The sequence below is a fragment of the Drosophila novamexicana genome, unplaced genomic scaffold (genome assembly GCF_003285875.2).
Source record: "Drosophila novamexicana strain 15010-1031.04,08,12 unplaced genomic scaffold, DnovRS2.1 tig00001583-arrow-arrow-pilon, whole genome shotgun sequence".
Classification (NCBI taxonomy): domain Eukaryota; kingdom Metazoa; phylum Arthropoda; class Insecta; order Diptera; family Drosophilidae; genus Drosophila; species Drosophila novamexicana.
Window position 1 is genome coordinate 521,138 of NW_020824868.1, and position 13,301 is coordinate 534,438.

A 13,301-nucleotide genomic window follows, 5' to 3' on the forward strand; every position below is an offset into this window, starting at 1 on the left:
CTCGCTCTCCCTCTTACTCTCTCTCTCTAACTAGCTCTCTCGCTCTTGCGCTCTCTTAGCTCGCCTGCCTGCCACATTTGCTCAGAGTCGGTGGCATTAACCGGTTCCTTGGGGCTGGGTACACAGGGCCGCAACAATAAAAGCCAATATGTACAACAATGTTGCTAGCTAGTTTTATATATACATACAGTTTTTATATATAACATATATATCTATTGGTATGTACACAATATTTGTACCTTTGTTTTTTTTTTTTATGATTATTATTGTTATAATTGTTCTTTCTATATGCGTCTAGTTTGCCAGTGTGTACTTTGATTTTGGGCATAATACCTCAAAAAATACAGTCTTGCTTGGCAGCAGTTGGAAAACTGCAACGATTCTTAAGAACTGAGAGCTGTGGTCTGTTTAAACTGGTTCTTATTGCCACCGTAAAAGGGAGCCGCCGCCCCCCGCCTACTGTCTTAGCCCCATTGCGTCTGAAGATGGCCGCTAATTATGGCCATTAAGCGCATTTAATTAAATTAAACAATTAAAAGCCAACAAATGCTTAAATAGGCAACAGGCCTCGAGTGCCGCAATGCTCTTTGGGGACCTGTGCGGCTGGCCAATGAACCGACCCCCCCAACCTTCTGCCAATTGCACACCCCTTTGTGGCACCGTCCGCCGTACCGTCCCTCTTTGGCCTGCTGCTGACCAAATTACACATCGCAAATTGCTTCACCTTCGCTTTGGGCAAAACTAACGAACGAAATTCAAAATTGATTTTTGATTGACATGTGAAACTCAGCGGGCCAATGGCCCAAGGCGTTGATCATGCCGAGGCTGAGGATCGGTGGGATTCGTTGGATTCGGCAGTCTACTAAATGTGGTAGACACAAGAACTGCGCACAATGCGGGGACCCACCACAACGCCATGACTGATCTGCGGTGGATCATTAAGTCCGGCAGTGAGTGCACTCATCGCGTGAGTGATACTTGCTTTGAATCGCTTCGAGAGTATATTCTTGACCATTGCATGGAGTAGTTGCGGCGGCATTTGACGCACTTTATGTCATTTTGGCAAATGTATTCATGAATACACTCACTTTTAATTCGTATAAATAGTCTCAAACATCAACTAATACACAACACACACTTTTCATTTTATTTTCTAACCACTTAATTCATACATTCATGAATACACTTACTTGTTATTCATGAGTACTCGCATTTGTTTTATACGTGCATATATCTATATATATATATATGTACATACATGCTTATCAGAAAATCAATGCATACATACACGACTTATTCACTTATTCATATATACACTCACTTGCTATTCATGAATATTTTTGTTTAATGCGTACATATGTATATATATGAATAAAGAGATGTATACATTCACTTTTGAATAACATATTCATAAATAGATTCAATTGTTATTCATGAATACACTCAATTGGTTTATACGTACATATGAATATACATTTATAAGTATACAAATCCAAATGCACTCTTTATTCACATATTCATAAATAAACACACTTGTTATTCATGAATACACTCATTGGGTTGTACGACATATGAATATAAGCACATAAATGCAAAAGTGCACTATTTATTCACATATTCATAAGTACATTCAATTGTTATTCATGAATACACTCACATACACTCTCAGTTTCAGTCCTCTTTTGTCTGTTTAAACAAATGCTGCTTAATGTGAATGTGATAACGAATCAAATGTATTCAAAGATTTTGCTTGTTTGCAGTAATAAATCTAATCAAATGACAGCTTTACAATATTTATTTGGCTTATGGCCAAATGTTTATATATGTATATGTAATTGCTTGTCTATTCATATACTGGCATATTCATATTCATGCGCTTTGGCATGACTAAGCTTACGGGTGTATCATGTATCGCTGTCCACTAAATTAACGATTTTATTCAACTGAACAAAAAAAGCAATTTCCATAACGCTTTATTTAAGCATAAACAAAATAAAATCGGCAAGTCAATGTGAATATTATGCGAATCAATCGAACGAATGCCGCAAACAGTGGCTGCCATTTAAAAAGATCTAAGTGTTCCATTGATAACTCAGAATAAAGGAATTAATATTTCAGCTAATAGTTGGCAGAGACTTTAAATTGCCCACTTAACGAGCGGATACGTGGGGCGCATTTCGAATGATTGCAATTTATGGGGTGGCCCTCTGGGCACCCTCTCTATGTAGATGGCGGGTCACATAGTGCCTGCCTGACCACAACTTACAAATTGTCATTTAGCGGCAATACACAAGATCGAACCTTCTCCATATGTTTATGCTAATTGCAAACCAAATGTCGGATCATCGGGTCATTATACAAATGTCAAAAAAAAAAAGAAGGAAAAAACAAGCAAACACATGTTCACATCGCACTTTTTAGCTCGAATGAGTTTCTAATTCGATTTCTATACACTGTTTATGAAAGTCAAATGTGAGGTATATTAGTTTGCAGCATGCCTGAGAAAAAAAAGCGGTTCACGGTGCAAGCCCATTCTTGTTATTTGAGCCTGTTTATTTTTTTTCACAGTAAATAAAACAGGTTTTGGTTCGCACTTTTCACTTTAAATGAGTTTTGAATTCAGCCCAGTTTTATGGTTCGCAAAATTAGTAGTTCATGGTTCAAACCAACTTTCTGGCTTCAAGTACGCGTTGTGAGTCTGGCTTATCACAGTTTCTAACCTAGCTTTTGGTCTTATGTTTTCAAAACTTGAATGAAGCAATTGAATTTTGAATAATTTAACTTTTATATAGCCCGTTCGAGTGAATATGTTGCTAGACGCATTGTAATGCAGGGTTTGAACCAGTTCCATTCAACATGAATGCAACTTTGTTGCTCGAGCTGCTCAACTTAGTAAGGAATTTAGGTTCTCTCTAATCGCAAGCTTATTAAGATTATGAATTTTCAAATTGTTAACAACTGGCAGTCTCTATAAAAGATAACAATTTGAATTTTCAATTTTTGCCACTTCGATTTCCCTTCGCCTGTTCTGAGCTCTTTCTTAATTGCGTACAGTGTATCTAGCAGTCGCCTGCACACAGATCAATTCGGGGCTCAAGCAAAGACGCCTCCCCCAAGCGTTCGTTTAGCTTTGGCTTAGGGTATCTGGTAATTTGTGTGTGCTGCGAATTAAAAATGCAAATGTTGCCAATGAAATAATTTAATTTACATGTCGAACGGCGCGAACCAGTTGAGTTGAGCTACTAAACAAAGCGCCGGAAATTTCAGTTAGTTGCGACGTTTCTTCAATTTGAATGCAACTGTTGTGTGTGTGTGCGAGTGTGTGAATGTGTGTGTGTGTGGCTGATTTAATTCAATAGTTTTTGTATATTTTAATTAGAGTGGAAACTTGGTCCAATTGCCAATTTGTTTTTGTGTTTTGGCCAAAACCAATAAACTATTTTAATCGCTTCTCTATGCTAATGCGAATTCGGGCCGAAAATGTTTCGTGTCCGCGCGAACAATAAAGACCCGAATTCGATTTTATAAATTATTAGTTTTAAATTGTCATTAATTTGGCGCGCAGCCGCAAACGGTTTTTCGATAAATTAGATAAATATGCAAATGCGACGATTTGTTTTCTTTGATATACTCAAAGCCCGCTTCTCCACTCCATCCCTCCTTCCCAACCGCACCCTCTCCCACTCCCTTGCCAATATACAATCGGAACGTGTCTGATCTTTTGTCGAACAAGCAACCAAATTTGCACTTGTCATGCGCTGAGTTATGAACCAAATATATCAATGACACTGGCTGAAAGTGATGCTTAAACAGATGATGCCAAAACTGGCTGCAAACACAAAAGAATTCTGTTGAGCCCAGCTTCAGCTTCAAACCTGAACCTTGATACACATGTTCCTAGACTAAACTCCATGTTAATTGATTGTCTCCATGTCAGCTATATATTATAGCAGTGAAAAGATGATCCACAATGGATCAGAGATCGAGCGAGAAATAGTCTTGAATGCATTTAATCTGTGTTTTGTGTTTTTTGTGGTCCACTTACTGATAGGAGCCATGCGTGTTGACGCAGGTGCCGCCATATTGACAAGGATTCGATTGGCACTCCTCCACATCCTCGGAACAGGTGTGACCCGTAAAGCCAGGCGGACAGTTACAGCTGAATCTGCTGCTGCCGGCCAAAGCGGAACAGGTGCCGCCATTGCGACAGGGTGAGCTGGCGCACAGATTCTGTGTCTGGCAGTGATCGCCTGTCGGGTGAAACAAACATATTGGGCAGGAGATTAAAAATCGGTTTGATTGCCAAGTGGCTGTGGGGCGAGTTGGCCCAAAAAACTAACCCGTATAGCCATTGGCACAGATGCAGCTGTACTCCTGAAGCGTCTTCAGCTGGCAGGTGCCGCCGTTGAAGCAGCGCGCCTGATCACAAGCATTCGCCACCGCAATCTCGCAGAGCGACTCCTCAAAGCCAAGCGGGCACAGGCACGAGATGCCAGGCCGGCCATTCCGAAAGGCCACCTGACAGGTGCCGCCATTCTGGCAGCGTCCATGGCCGGTCAGGCAGGGGTTCCGATGTTCACAGTTGTCGCCAACATAGCGTGTATCGCAGCTGAAATAGATGCAAAGCAGATATATAGATAAAGTATCTCTGTGTGTTGGTTTGTATGTGTGATTGCAAATTCCGATGCACTCAAATCTTTATCTAATGTATGCGTTTATAATACTAGTATATGGTTTATGAACTCGCTCCAGAGCGGACACTGGTCAGTGGCAATCAGATTTTGCGGCGGCAGATTTGTGTCCACCGATAAGCGGCAAAGTGTTAAACCAGCTGACAAACTGACAAAGTTGCCTCATTTCCGCTTGCGGAGTAAAGCCAACAGGCAAAGCTGCTACCAACTGGCTCTCACAGCCAGCGACAGTAGCCTCGATAGCGTTACACTTGCAGAAAAAACCATGTACAAGACATAAGCAAGAACATCGCTAACTATAAAATCTATGTAAAGGACATAAACAAGAATTTCTACAGCTTTTAACCAAGCGTTTAGTTCAACTTTGTGTGTGAGACATGAAATTTTCATATTTGCATTAGCAAAAGCAATTTATCTATTGACAGTTGGATGATTTATCGAATTTTTAAATTACTCGCGAAATTGTATTTTTAATTATCAAATGGGTCTAAGATATAGAAATACTTATGATGTTATATTCAGTTATTGAATGTGACTGAGATATGCAAGTTAAATCTTGCAGAAAGAAAAAAAAGTTCTTTGGATATGAGTTGGAACCCGATTGGTGGTAAGCCCAAAAGTTCAATACAACCTTATTCCGTCTATGTTGCACAGTTGCAAGTGGAATGTGCTATTCAACCGTAATCCGCCTATTTTCCACAGTTGCGGGTGGAATGGCAAACAACCCTTGCACTATTCACATTATCAAAGCTAATTAGAGTAAAAAAAGTAGTTGAGCTTTGCATTTGCACAACAATGCTCTCTTTCAAAAGAAGAGCTAGTGTTTCGAATCCTTGCTGACAACTTGAGAGTCGGTCAAACATCAATGCGCACGTTTAAGTATGCACAATATGGCATGTGTGTGCACACCAACAACATCAACAACCAAAGAAAAACAACAACAAATTAGCAAAGTAATTGCAGGCAGTAAATGCAACGCCGAAGCGCACTTCGATTGCCAATGACGATGATGAAGACGATGACGATGGCGATGACGATGACAATGACTTGGCTGCTGCTGTTGCTGATGATGATTACGCCCCGAGTTGGAGCTAAAGTCGAACGACAACTTGCACATTGTTGTTTTCCCTTGAGAAAACAATTTTTATGTACGGTAATTTGTGCGCGATCTTGATTGCATATTAAATTTTCATCGAAGCCAAAGTCAAAGCCAGCTATACAAAGCAATGAGAAAATTACACGCATTGCCGTAGCATCAACAACAACAACAACAACGCTGGAGAAGAAGAAGAAGCAGCAGCAGCAGCAGCAGCTAGCAAGAGCTAAAAGCAATACGAGGCAATGAATAATCATTAAGGCGACTTCTGCGTTAGCCAACATCGAAAGAGAAGACTGGTTCGGGACTGGCTTTTCTTTGGCGCTGGCGCACTTACCGTTACAAGTGTGTGAAAATGCTTTAGATTTAGCATTAATTTGTAACACACATAACCTCACAAAATGCCCAGCCTAACCTCACTTTGAGTGTGCGATCGAGCGCCAGGGTGTGTGTGTGTGTGTGTGTCTGTGTATCGATTGTTGATCGTAATCGAAGCTGTTCGAGAAAATTAAATGGCGGTAGGCAAAACAGTTAGCAACATGTTGTTGTTGTCTTGAGAAATCGATGTTTGGCTGCCGCCGCTGCTGCTGCTGCTGCTACTGCTGCTGCAGTTTGTGGATTAAAGGCGAACCGCAACAAGACTGAAACAAACCAAGCGGCCGGCCAGTGACGATGTGGCTGATAAGGCCGCCAGCGGACTACCATTCAAATGAGAGAGGTGTCAGGCGTTTTTCACCGACAACATCGACAAAATTAATGTAATATAAATTATACACGAGCCAGTTGAGTTGAGCCAAGTTAAGTTGGGGCTGGTGTTGAGAGTTTTGCCCGCTTGCCCAGTTGCTAACTTGTTTCATGTTGTGCCTTGGCTCTGCCGTTTTTCAAATGAAACGCGAGAGAATACGAACAAAAAAAAAAAAAAAAAAACAGACAACAAAAAGAAAAAATACAAAACGAAGAAAAATAAATGAAAACGTGACTCGCATTGGCAAATAAACCAAAGTATTCAGCGGCAGCGTGGACAGGGTGTGTTTAAGCCTGGCTAGAGATGGGCGCGTGATAGCAGCGTGAGTCACGTCTGATAGCATGAACTCCTGTGAGCCATTTCACAGGCGTGGTGAGTTCACATCGCCTGTGGTGAGTTTTGTTAGGAGTTAAAAATTGATCAACTACAATAATTTTGAGCGCTTTTATAGAGTGGTGACTTTGCACTGAGGTGGTGAGTTTCGACCCTATGTGGTGAGTTTTGAGAAAAACTCAGAAATCGATCAGACAACTTCTTATGGCAAAAACCAAGTCTTATGCATGCGTGGTGAGTTTGTCTGGATTTGTAATAATCAAACTTCACGTTCACATCAAATCATCAACCATCACGATCTTTATGATATCTCACTGCACACGCCTGCAAACAAATAATACGAAAACAAAAAAAAAATTGGTTAGCCTTGTGTGAGAAAAATCTATTTGGCATGTTCAGTCTCAATCGTTGTCGCTGTCGCTGGCGATTTCAATTTGCGGTCGCCGGAGAGAAATGTTCATAATCATAACTTTATAAAGTTTCAGCTAGAGATAGAGCTTCTCACGAGCGTAACCGCAGCAGTAGCAACTGGAGGCTATCGAATGTGCAGCAGTTAAAGTTAGTATCCATAACCAGAGGATGATTTAATGTCTTTGCCCGATGATCAGTCATCTTTGCTCTGGTCTCTGGTCGCTGGTCTGGTCTATGGCTTCTGCGTCTCGCGGCTGCAGATCTACAAATGCAGCGGCCCAAGTATGTGAGCAGGTAAGTACAACGCCTAGTTAGCTGCTGGTTAGCTGGTTAGTTGTTGTTGTTGCTGCTGCTGTTGTTGTTGTTGTAATGCGCCCTGGGTATCTAATTTCTGCAGAGCAATGCAATTCACACGCTAGCCGGGCAGCTGGCAATGTATTCTGTTGAGCTAACACATATCAAGATCCGACGGACGACAATGTATGTAGAGGAGAGAGCCTGGGGGAAAAACAAAAAACAGGCGCTAACGTAGACGCTGGGGGCAGAGAGAGTGTGTGTGAGAGAGAGAGAGAGAGAGAGAGATAGAGAGAGAGAGAGAGCTGAGCGGAGCAGTGCCGAAAAATGCTTATCGCCCAGTTAACATCGCTGTCAATGTCTTGAGCCAAGTTGCAATTAAAGGCTCGGCTCGGCTTGGCCTGGCCTGGCATGGCTTGGCCAGGCTGGTTGACAAAAGCGCCCAATTAAAGCATAATTTTCTTTTTATTTGGCAAAAGGCAAAAAGCAATCATGTTGATGCTGATGCTGCTGCTGCCGCTGCTGCCATGCAGCATGATATTGATCTCTGTGGCAAGCTTGAGCTCTTGCCTCGCGGCTACGCTTCGGCTGATGAGCTTGCAGTAGTTATAGTTGCATTTGTTGCTGTTGCTGTTGATGTTGTTGTTTATGTGTGACAAGTGCGTGCTTTGTGTATTCGATCAGTCGAACTCTTAGTCTGTTGCACTCACAGCCCAACAAGGCAACGTCATTCATTTCGCTCAGAGTCAGACAAAGATCATTCCCTATGCTAATTAGTTGTTTAACCGAAGGCATAATATTTTGCTAAACTAGATGAAATTCTGCGGGTTATCTCTGCGAGACGCATAACAGCTACCATTAGGTTATCAAATCAGTTGCACACGCTAAAGCTGAGTTTCGAGATAACCATGCATTAACCTTTTCGGGGAATTACATTAGTCAAAGTCTTTTTTTTTTCTATAGTTTTTTCTTTTGCCTGCATAACAATCACGTCAGCACACAGTAAATATAAGTACAGGGAAAAGTCTTCGGTCCATATTTGCCCGCCCAATAGAGGGCAAATGGGTGTGGCATATTGCTTTTAGAGAAAAGAGAGGTGTCCGCTTGCTGGGAAAGTTTTAACTGCATTTCTTGAGGTTGAGCTCAAGCTGAAGTTTACGTTTTAACTTATTTATAAATATTATATTCATACGGCCCCATATAAGTTTAGTTTATGTCCATAAGTTGAACCCAATTTTATAGAGAACTATTTTAATTTGTTCATCTTTTTAAATTAAGTGTTTTTGTTGTATATTTTATTAGCAGTCGTCTGCCCTACGACCCAATAAGTTTTATCTCTATATCAGCTAATTTTATGTTCCATTTTACAACTTTATTTATACATAAGCTGTAAACATCTTGCATCGGTTGCGTGCATTTTCTCAAGTCAAGTTTTCACCACGCACCTATATGTTTATTCCCCATAATCAAAATAAACCCACTTAAGCTAACGCCTTTCGCTGATTCCTAAAAATTATAATTTATTTGTAAGTATTCTTTCGACGAGGATTGAAAAGCATTGCTTATTTGCCTACTTGGAGATTGAATTTTAAGGTATTTAACAATTTTAGTTTTTTGTCTTACATCTTTTCAATATTGATCAATTGTAATCTCTGCCTCAGTCGAAGATGAACACTTGACCTCTAGCCAGAATTCTACAAAAAAATATGCACTGTTGACAATCTAATCAAGTTTTGTAGGTACATCTAAGCATAGTCTCAGCGTCCGCAAAAGCTTTGCTTGGTGGCCAGAAAAACAAAGAAGAATATAATTAAGAGCTGGGCAGACAAAGGAAAAACATAAACCAAAGACACGATAAACAGAGAGACAAACGACAGTAAAACGTTCAGCAAAAGTTCTTAGAGGCTTTTTGTTATTGTCTTTCTTCAGTTTAGTGTTGTTCTGTTTTTTTTTTTTTTTTTTTTTTTTTTTTTTTTTTTTTTTTTTTTTTTTTTTTTTTGGGTAAACAGCGCAACCTTCTCACATTACCAGCATGCCATGGCGGTTGTGCATATTTTTCACGTGAAAAGCCAACAATACCAGACGATGAGACAGGGCAGCGGCAGGGGCAAGGGCAGGGGCAGGGCGGACGAACAGCACCTAAAACTGGGCAGGTGCAACATGCACAGACAGACAGAAAAATAACCGAGAACCGTTTGTTGTTGTTGCTCTTGTTGTTGTTGTTGTCGTACTATGTCAATGTGCCATTTTGAGTTGAGTTACTGTCCCTTCATATAGCTCTACTCCGTCAGTCTCTAGCTCTGGCTCTTTATCTTTCTCCTCTTTCTCAATCTGTACATATGTCTATTTCAATTCGCCTCATTGCATTTCACCCCAGGCATTTATGTGTTTGTTTAGCAGCTGAGCCGCCTTGGCTCAAACTCAAAATTCGGCTATAACTTTTCAGCTTTGGGCAGAGCTCAGAGCCGTGGCTCGGACCCGTTTCTCTCTGCTTCTTTTCTTGTTTTTTTTATTATTGTCGGGTGACCAACAAAATGCGTGACCCCACGGCTGAGCAACAAATTTTACACCAAATTTCTTTCCGCCTTTAGCTGTCTATCCATACAGCCATCCATCTATCCAAGCATCTATACATCCATCTATCGCTTGAGTTACATGCCAAGCCGCCTTTTCAGCTGTGCGTTTTCATTTCATTTCGTTTCGTTTGCTTTTGTCTGCTGCGCGTGCGCAGGTAAAAAATGCATATTTTACGGGCAACGAGCTCAGCGAATGCTTCACAGGTATGCAGCAGCAGCGGCAGCAACAACGACCTTTATTCACAATGCATCAATTGTCAACACACTTGGAGTATTGCGCAACATTGTTGCCACCCAATCCTTCTGCATGTTATCGATAAGTTTGCGTGTCAAATATTTACAATCTACATAGTTAATTACATCGCAGAAACACTTTAAGCATATGTTCTTAAACAAGCCTCATATTGAAACATTAGCTTTAACATGTTTTTAAGATGCTTTTCTGCATGTTGTTGATAAGCCTTCATGTCAAATATTTACAATGAAGTTAATAATAATGCGTTCAAATTCAATAGACTCATCGAAAACCAGATCTAAATTTGGATAGATTAGCATTGAGCGTATCAATTCTTTGAAAGCAACTTACCCAAAGAAGTTAAGCATCATGCAGTGAAACTGCATGTCAAATTTGACAACTTGATTTTCGATTAATTCCACTTTGTTTTCCCAAGTCTTTAAAAAAAGAAGCTTGAATATCTCGAGTAAGCAGTTCTTGCTGAAGACAATCGCAGATTTCGTATATGCATATGTCAAATAACCCAATTTTAAGAGCTCGCTTTATTGCAGCCCATGTGAACTCAGTCAACAGCAGAGTGAAGATCATAAAATTTGGTATGCACAGAGAGAGCGGCTACTAATAATAGATTCTTATATAATTTGATTTGTAGATTTCATGCAAATGTATCTTAGACTAATTAGAAAAATAAATAACTATTGTCGTCGTCTCAGCAAAAAAAAAAAACAGAAAACAAAACCCACAATAATAATAAACGAAGCAATGCAATAAACCACAAGAGAGACTCTGCAACATGGCCATAATACAGGCAGGGCATGGGAATTATGGCGGCTGTCAACATGTGGCTCATGTGGCTCATGTGGCGGCGTCTGGTTTATTATGACATGGGCCCAAAAACAATGCTAGATTTACGTAATGCTGCCACTTTCCGACTCGAGACCGAGACTCGGCAACAGATACAGAGAGTTATAATTAAAATTGTTGATTGTGGCGCAGCTCTTGCAGCTCATCGTCCTCGCGTGAGTCGTGAGAATTCGCAATATACGATAATTGAGTTTCAATAAAATGTTTTAATTTGACGGGCAACAGACGCGACGCAACGAAATTAAATGAAATGAAATCAGGCGACTTGCAAGCCAAAAAAAAAAAATGTAAGAAAAACATCCGGGCTAAAGGAATTTTGTACGCCAACGCCTTAGCCGCAAAAAAGGGCGCGCAAAATGAAGAGCAAAAGGGTTGCGTATTGATCATTCCGGTTCAGGTGTGTGTGTGTGTGTGTGTGTGTGTGTGTGTGTGTGTGTGTGTGTGTGTGTGTGTGTGTGTGTGTGTGTGTGTGCGTGTGTGGAGCAACAATTTATGGCCATTGCTGCCGCTGCTGTATAAGGTAAGAATGTAAAATGCAAGCGGAATGCACAATAAATATTCGCTACGCTCAGGCGGGGAGCCGAACGCTGTTGGGAATGGGCAACTGACTGCGACTGCGACTGCGGCTAACTGGGGCTGGCTAGGGAGGAGCTGCTGATATGTTATAGCAACAGCAACAGCCGCAGCCGCCGCAGCAGCAGCAACAGCAACACAGAAAAGCAATCAAAGCAGGTTGCAAACAAGTTTCATCTCAGGGGCAGACTTTGGGGAACTGAAGCTGCGGCCTGGCCCTGCTGATAAAAATCGAAGGATGCGCCAGCACAAAATGGCCGCCAGCTGACGCTCTCTAAATGTGTCATCATCATCAGCAGCAGCAGCCGCGGTCGCAGCAGAAGCTCTGCTAACTGTAACTGGACCATAAAAAGCTGTCAGTTTGTTGGCTGTGAGACGCTTAAGAGATTAGCGCGGCGTTTGCTTTTGACTTTTGTGCTTGGGCATTTTCATTGTCATTTCCTTTTGACCATCCATGTTTCAGCATTAGATACACACACACACACTGAGAGCTCCTCACAGTTTGTTGCTGCTGCTGTCGTGCTTAATGATGAGTTAATTAAAGTAATTGCACGGAGAGCTTGAAAATTTTTCACTTTTTGTGCGCAGGGCAACAACAGGTAAGGTAAGGTCCAGATCAGGGTAAGGCAGGGCCGGGCGTGGCGTTGCGGCTAAGAAGGCCGGCTACAGGTAAACAGCAAAAGAGCTAAACTGAACACACATACACACACACACACTCAGAAGGCAATGGAAAGCCAAAAAGAACATTTCAAGTGCAAAGCGTGTGAGCCGAGAGTTGAAATAAAAACTAAAGTTGTTGTGGTTCGTCTTCTTCTTCCACTGTGGCTCTGGTCATGTGGGGAAATGAAATTAAATGGAAATATACAAGCATATGGGCATTAAGCAATACACACAAACACTCCATATGCCTCTCTGCCTCGCTCACTCTCTCTGCCCCACTCGCTCGCGCTGTGCATGAAACAATGAACCGAGCTGCACAATACAAAACGAAAGACTTAGGCAACGAACTTGCCCCGGGCTTACCAGCCACAACAAAAAATAAAATAAGCGCACAAAATTCTTTTCGCCTTGCTTTGTTTTTTGTTGTTCTTGTTGTTGCTGCTGTTCTTAAGGTTTTTTTTTCTATTCTTGTGCTTGGCTTCGGGTCAGCAATTCAGTGACTGTGCTTTGTGAACTGTCACTGTGTAAACGTCACTTGATAAGCCTTTTTTGCAGCAACCCCATCTTAAATTGGCCAACTGTAAAACAATCCCAGCACCGAGCTTAGATGAATGCATAACAAAATATAAGCAATAAATCCATCAAATTAACTCAGTATTTGTAAATAAAATGTTGTAGAATTATTTAAAGGAAATTCTGTTAACTTATGTTAAAATAAATTGCATTTTATGGAATCGTTCTTAAAGAAGTGCTGTTAACAGTATGTTTATATAATAACATATAATAGAATCAATGTATAATAAACGCTGTAAACATTATATAA

At 41.0% G+C, this 13,301-nt stretch overlaps 1 protein-coding gene across 1 annotated transcript in view; it reads right to left on the reverse strand.

Annotated features, from left to right (window-relative positions):
* LOC115768062 (neurogenic locus Notch protein) overlaps positions 1–13,301 on the reverse strand; it is a 48,723-nt gene that overhangs the window by 12,875 nt on the left and 22,547 nt on the right. The window contains exons 3-4 of the mRNA XM_030712504.1: positions 4,341–4,609; positions 4,046–4,250 (exon numbers count right to left, since the gene is read on the reverse strand). Coding sequence (XP_030568364.1) covers positions 4,046–4,250; positions 4,341–4,609 — 474 coding nt within the window. The remainder of the gene's footprint in view (positions 1–4,045; positions 4,251–4,340; positions 4,610–13,301) is intronic.